The sequence below is a fragment of the Curcuma longa genome, chromosome 2 (assembly GCF_044706935.1).
Source record: "Curcuma longa cultivar G26 ecotype Majalengka, Jawa Barat chromosome 2, ITB_CL_G26_1.1, whole genome shotgun sequence".
NCBI classification, from domain to species: Eukaryota; Viridiplantae; Streptophyta; class Magnoliopsida; order Zingiberales; family Zingiberaceae; genus Curcuma; species Curcuma longa.
Window position 1 is genome coordinate 195,080 of NC_133862.1, and position 7,654 is coordinate 202,733.

The 7,654-nt window shown below is 40.0% G+C and overlaps 1 protein-coding gene across 1 annotated transcript; it reads left to right on the plus strand.

Moving 5' to 3' along the window:
- Positions 1-5,024: 5,024 nt before the first annotated feature.
- LOC141821261 (uncharacterized) lies at positions 5,025-6,973 on the plus strand. The gene has a single exon (XM_074708666.1). The coding sequence runs from the start codon at positions 5,111-5,113 to the stop codon at positions 6,971-6,973; it is 1,863 nt and encodes a 620-aa protein (XP_074564767.1). The 5' UTR covers positions 5,025-5,110.
- The last annotated feature ends 681 nt before the right edge of the window (positions 6,974-7,654 follow it).

A 7,654-nucleotide genomic window follows, 5' to 3' on the forward strand; every position in this document is an offset into this window, starting at 1 on the left:
TTACGATCAACTAAAAAACTCTTCTAGTTGCTCAGAATATGAGATTTTACTATTACAAGTGAATTAGTCAGAAAAAGCAAAAAATATATTGTGAGTGATCAATAGTGTCTTTTGAATCAAGGTAAATCCTACGAAGCAACTAACTCACAACTAGTAGACTAAAAGAGAACTTTAGTTGATTGTCTATTGACATTGACTTCAAAATTATTGTTGATTTTTAAGTCAAGTCAACACTTAGTTGTACAATAGCTATGCTCGTCCCAGAGTTAATTACGAGCCACTCCCTTACAACTCTCAACTTCATCCAAAAAAACTTATTCTAAATTTGTTAAGTTTTGTCTAATATATAATCTGTTTGACCTATTAGGACTTCTTAATTGCCAAATGTTGGATCTTATTGACCCATTTGAACTTCGCTTACTAAATGCCTAGTTTTGCCAACTCATGTGAACTTCTCCTACCAAATATATGATCCTACTAATCCATTTAGACTTCATCTGTCAAATATTTGGTCGTATTGATACATCTAAACTTTTGTTGCCCAATGTTTGGTCCCATTGACCCTTATAAACTTCTCCCACCAAATGTGTAGTCCCATTAAACTCAACCCATCTAAATTTCATCAACCTTATTAAATTGTATACACACTTGACAATGTAGAACCGAATCAACACTAGAGGGGGATGAATAGCATCCACTTCTTTTCATTTTTGTGTCATTCTTATCTATCATATTAGTACATAGTAGATATCATAAATAAATAAAATAAGACAAGAACAAACTAAGTTTTTGTTGGTGCATGGAGCATCAAAATCAAACCTAAGTTTTGATAATGACAAAGGATTAAAGTTAAACTTACTTTGATCTAACAAGTTGACTAAGTATGCAGGTAGCACAATCAGAAAAATCCTAGTTGAAGGTTAGACAAGAAAAAGACATAATTGGAGGTTAGACAAGGCAAAATCCTACTAGAGGTTAGGCAAGTTTTAGCAGATCAAGGACACCATGTGGGATGGACTTGATAAGGTCAGAGAGGATCAGAGATCAAGTCGGATGAGGGTTGGAGGATAAGTGATTGAGACTAAGCAGGAAGTCAAACAAGGTTTGAAGGACCAAGGTTTAGCAAGGTAAGCTCTTGAAGTAAAGTGATTTTTCCGAAAGGAAGAATGGGTAAAGATGCGTCCTTGCTTAGAGGATGTCCTTAGGCATCGATCCAATATAATTAAGAGATTCATGCGAGTTCCGAAGTTGAGATCGGACGATCGAGAGATTGTCTCATGCATTCATATTATTGTGCTAACAATGTCGTGCAAGGATTGTGCTAATATCGATTTTGTATGATCGATAGATCAATTAGTTGGATCGATACACCAAACAGGATCAATAGACTGATCAATTGGTTTGGTATACTAAACAGTGAAGTGGCATCTGACATGACACAAGATAATGACTTGTTTGTTATTGTGGAAAAGGATAATTATTGACTGACTGACATGGCAAAAAAAGATATTCGGAAGCTGACATAGCGGCAGATGATCGAAGGATCGTTAGATCGGTAGATTGATCTAAGGGATCAGTACATCAATCAAGCGAATCGGGATTTGAATCCCAAGATAATCAATATACCGATCAGATCCTATAAATGAAGGTCAAAATCGAGGCTTCATCATCAACTTCCAAGTGTTCCAACCTTTGCCCTACTCCAAAATGTTGTCATTGCAACAAACTGCTACTCCGACATCTATATTCTACTCCAAATTTTTTATTGTCGGTATACTTATTTTTCCAAAGTTATTTTTCATCTTGTGTGCTTTATCTTCTAAGGATGATAAACGTCTTACCATTCCTTACTCTTTGTAAAGGAGAACCTCTTTCTCTTTTAAAAAGAGGATATTAGTGAATTGTCCATCAAAGTTATCAAGGATCGTAGGCCTTGAATTAACAGCCAGCTGAGACTATGAATCAAGTAAAAAAAGAAAGGTATATTTTTTGTGTGTTTGCTTTCATTTCTGTTGCTATCTTTGATAAAAATAAAATAAGTTTTTGAAAACAAGTGAAAAAGTTACACACAATATTCACCCCCTTCCTCTAGCGCACCTTTAGATCCTACAATTTTTACTTGGTTCATAACCTATAGGATTGTTATGTCAAAAGTTATGCACAAACATTATTCACTACTTTCTTTCTCCTTTATGGACACCTTGTGGCAGTGGAGAAATCTCTTATAAAATTCTCAAGTACACAAACACAAATGAATAATATAACAATAAAAGCAACAAATAATATATAAATACATTACTAGACCCTCTGGAAGTCATAAATGCACCAACACTCTTCTTGTCGCTTCTAAATCACTTGGGCAAAACTTGGAGCACTTTCGAGCATTGAATGAGAGAGATTGATTATAGTTGATGTCTAAAGCAGGTGCCTCAACTCCTCTTTTATAGAGCTCAATTGGCACTTATCCGGTCACCTAAAAGCTCTTCTGGGTCTGGACTTTCACTGACTCAGCTGCAAGCTCAATCCTCTTCGACTGTGGATTAGGTTAACTTTCGCGACTTTCAGCCATTTGGAAATTTCCAGTCGCTTGAAACTTAATCAAACTTCATCCGAAAACCAAATCACATGAACAAGATCAATTCTAGAGTTTTCGATTGCTCAGACCAATCTAGGTTGCCTAGACGCGGTTCGTTCTTCGGACATGCTCTGATCTTCTAAGTCTTCATCTAGTCCAACTTACAAGACAATTCATACAAACAACATGCAAAACAAGCCTAGTACTTAGTCTGCTTAACTTACTGGACTTACTTGTTTGGAGTTCACTCTTCTAAAATTTCTTATTAGTTTGGAGACATTACTTATGTCAAATACTATCAATAAAAAAATAATTTTTTAAAAAAATATTTATTATTTTTAAAGAATGATATACAATTGAAAACCATTGAAACTTTCAATATTTCACTATAACTTTATATCAATACTATCAATAGTGATTTCTATCAATAAATGAAATTTATCAAAGTTTTTTCAAACATGATATATGAGCTAAGTGTATATGACTTATAAATTAGCTTTTCTCATGATTGATCCATGTAAAATCCATATGATTTGATTGTACTTTGCTTATCTAGATGCACCAAGTCAACACATTGAGTTCAGTTTATTATCCTAACATCACATTTGTGTCTATCTTAATATATACACAAGTTATGTTACAATTCTTATGAGATGCAAAGTGTTAATTTAATCATCCTACTTAAAATGTCAAATATTATCATATTATCTTTAATTATAAGAAATTTAAATTCATACATGTGAATGAGCATGATATATCAAATGCATAGCTTTTAAAAGAAATTCAATATATTTAAATGATGCATGTATGACATGTATATCAAATCAAATATCATGACAATATTTAAACATTAAGAGAAATTATTATAGTAAAATTCAAAATATGTATGAGATGACATGTCAATTATAATGGCACATAAAATATGTTAAGTATAAATAAAAATGACATATAATTAATAAAAATACCTAGATATCCAAGTGTTATATCTAATATTATATCAAATATAAAATTTGACATAACCAAATCTACTTTCGCAAATGCGCCAAATTCTAAATTTTGGCACACTATAAGACTCTATCATAATAAAATATGCCATTTTTTATTGACTTAAGGTTCAATTTTTTTGGCACACTCTAAAATCTTCTATAGGATTTAGATATATTTTTTAAAGTAAATCTCATACCTTGAAAATATCTTAAAATGCAAATTTTATCATGGTCAGGTTAATTACTCTTCTAACCTTAGTTAATACAACTTATGGCCCTTTAGTATGGGAGATTACACTCTTATGAACTCAATATTTATTGGAGCTCCTTGAGGTTTATTAGGTATTTAATATAATCTTAGTTACCTTTCCAATGACTGTTCTAATCTTCTTAGAAGCCTTAGTCATATTGATCTTATCAAGATCAACACTAGGGATGACCTCCGTTGCAATCTTAACTCCACTCCTAGATTAGAATTAGTTTCATAGTTATATGAAACTCTATGGTATGATGGTATATTATCTTTAAACATTAGCTTGTAATTTTTATTTATAAATTACACTACTAATTCTTAGAGCCCATCATGAATCAATCCAAAGCTTTAGTCTTGATCTCAAATTGTTGTTGACTTGCCTTGTCTCTTTGCATCATTGAGCATAGACGAAGGGGACAATGGAGGAAATTCGAGATGGAAATGAAAGAGGATTAAGAGATTAAGTTTTTTTAATAAAAAAATAAAGCACTTTGGAGTTTTTTTTTTTGTTCGGATTATAATTTCTTATTAATTAAAATGTTAAAAGAGAAATATTACGTGATTTCAAAGAGATATATAATTTTTTTGCAAAATTTTCTCTAATCAAAATGAAGTATGCATTTTGAGTAATACAACATTTTTTTAAATTAAAAATAATGGATCCACCTATCATAAATTTTTGATGAATGGACTGTTCCACGCCGATTTAACCGCATTAATTCCGACCAACGTTAAAATTCAGAATGATGAACTTTTTAATTTTTTTAAATATAATATATTCTAATTGAGATTTGAACCGCCTTTTGAACCATAGCATTGTAACTTTTGTGTAAAGCTAATATATTCCGCATATAAAAAAAAACTAACTTTCCTTTTCTAGAATTTTTGATGAGTTAATTATCCCATTAATTTTTTCTGATTGAGATTTGATTTCATAAGGAATATATTCCGCAGATTCGATCGGTTCAACTTATCGAAGAATTCGATTCCCAACCCATTATTAAAATTTATCGGAGTTACTTCTTTAATGTTCCTCAGAGTCTACCCGTCAATTATAACAGACGATGGCCATGGGCCCACGAGAGGGACCGACAACCAATTGGTGGGTGGACCAGTCCACGTTGACCCAACCAAGTCTCTTCATTTTCGCTTCCGCTTCCGCTTCCGTCCGGAGTTGGACTGGAGAAAGGGGGAAAAGAGAAGGCGAGGAGAAGAAGAAGAAGAACCCTAATTCGCAACCCCGCCTTCCCCTCGGAATCGATCGAGGGGATTTGGAGCTGCAGATCGAGCGAGGAAATGGCGGAGGGGATGAAGCAGATGCTGGCGAAGCCGATCCAGCTGGCGGACCAGCTGAGCAAATGGGCCGGCGATGCTCTGGCCAACAAGCAGGAGTTCTTCGAGCTGAAGGGGCGAGCGGACAAGCTCGCCGCGCTCCTCCGCCAGGCCGCCCGCACTGAGCTCTACGAGCGGCCTGCGCGCCGCATCATGGACGACACCGAGCAGGTTCTGGGCAAGGCCCTCGCTCTCGTCGCCAAGTCGCGCAAGCGCGGCGTCGTCCACCGCCTCTTCGCCATCACTCCGTCCGCCGCCGTATCCAAGATCGCCACCCAGATTGACAACTCGATCTCCGACGTCTCCTGGCTGATCCGCGTCTCCGCCCCTCCCGCCGACGATGACGACGGCGGCGGCATGTTCTATGGCCTCTGCCCCATCGCCCAGAACGAGCCCATCCTCACCCTCATCTGGAGCAACATCGCCACGCTTCATACGGGGCACATGGATGCTCGCTCCGAGGCCGCTGCCTCCCTGGCCTCCCTCGCCCGCGACAACCACCACTTCGCCAAGCGCATCATCGAGGAGGAGGGGGTACCGCCGCTGCTCCGACTCCTCAAGGAGGGCAAGACGGAGGAGGGGCAGGAGAACGCCGCGTGTGCCCTCCGCTTCCTCGGGCGCGATCCCGAGAGCGTCGACCGCCTCGTCGCTGCTGGTGCCCCCTTAGCCTTCGCCAAGGTCCTCAAGGACGGGCCGATGAAGGTCCAGGCCGGCGTCGCTTGGGCCGTGGCCGAACTCGCTGCCAACAATCCCAAGTGCCAGGACGTTTTCTTCCAGAACAACATCGTTCGCCTCCTCGTCGGCCATCTCGCCTTCGAGACCGTCGAAGAGCACAGTAAGTACTCCGTGCCTTCCAAGACCCTGCCCATCCACTCCGTCGTGCTCGCCAATAAGGTCGCTGCTACCTCCCCTTCCACCCTCGTCGACGGCCCGGAGATGGCCCCCCTCCGGCATCCCGAAAGAGGCCAATCGAAGACCAATCAATTCCACACAGTCGTTCAATCTACCGTTGCCTCCGCCAAGATCGGCAAAGATGCCCATAGCCAGAGCAGCAGCAACGCATCGTTCCCCTGGAAACCACAGCAGCATTCTTTGTCAGCCTCTGGCACCGGCAACCGAGCCAGGGAAATGGAGGATCCAAGCACCAAGGCTTACATGAAGACCATGGCTGCCAAGGCCCTGTGGCAACTGACCAAGGGCAACGCCGACATCTGCAAGAGCATTACTGAATCCCGAGCCCTCCTCTGCTTCGCCGTGCTCCTCGAGAAAGGCACAGGAGATGTTCGATACAATTCCGCTATGGCGCTGATGGAAATAGCCCGCGTGGCCGAGCACAATGCCGATCTCCGACGGTCCGCGTTCAAGCCGAATTCGCCGGCGTCCAAGGCCGTCATCGAGCAGTTCCTCCAAATCGTGGACAAGGGGGAGTTCAGCGACCTACTCATTGCTAGCGTCACAGCTCTGGGCTGCTTGTCCCGGACATTCCGAGCAACGGAGACGAGGATCATAGGCCCGTTGGTTCGCCTGCTGGACGACAAGCCAATGGCGGTTATGAGAGAAGCGGTGGTGGCGCTGACCAAGTTCGTGTGCACCGAGAACTATCTGCACGTCAGCCATTCCCAGGCCATAATTGACTCCGGCGGAGCAAAGCACCTCGTCCAGCTCGTCTTCCTCGGCGAGCAGGCGCAGCTTGAAGCTCTGATTCTTCTCTGTTACATCGCTAAACATGTGCCCGACAGCCAGGCGCTGGCGGACGCCGAGGTTCTCAACACGCTCTCTTGGGCATACAAACAATCGCACTTGGTTCAGGACGAGAGTCTAGGCTGAGACGAAACTGCTGCCGGAGGCCAAGTCTAGGCTGGAGCTCTATCAAGCAAGAAAGCTGTGAGTATGGTTTTCAAAATTGTATTTGTCTTTGCTCTACTTCAATAAACTATGGTCCTTCAAAAACATCACACCATCGTTCTCTGTATGTATTATCTAAGAGCCGCAACGGTAGCGTATTATAATATTAAAAAAAAATTGCATTCTCGGATTTGATGAACGCGCAGAAATAATTTATTATAATCTAAGATAAGATTTCGTACAATAGACTAAGGATGTGATTGCAATATGATCCGATTTTGTCTCGAATCTCAACGAACTTTCCTGAGTTTCGGATTTGAGTCGCAGAAATAATTTATTACAATCTAAGATAAGACTTCGTATAATGGACTCAATGTGATCCGATTTTTTCTTATAAAAACTTTCTGAGTTTCTAGTAGGCCAGGATTTATGTGAGTTGGTATTTAGTCCTTTGTTTAGTGTTGATAAAATTGTGTATTCGTTGTTTAGTTGTTATCAAAATAGTGTATTTGTCTTTGTCTACGATATCTACTTCAATAATACTATCTATGGTCCTTAGTTGTTATGAAAATAGTGTATTTGTCTTTGTCTACCATGTTTACTTCAATAATACTATCTATGGTCCTTCAAATACATCACACCATCTTTCTCTGTATGTATTAT

Bases quoted from the DNA above. Each gene is read 5' to 3' on its own strand.
- LOC141821261 (XM_074708666.1), top strand. From the start codon at position 5,111: ATGGCGGAGGGGATGAAGCAGATGCTGGCGAAGCCGATCCAGCTGGCG.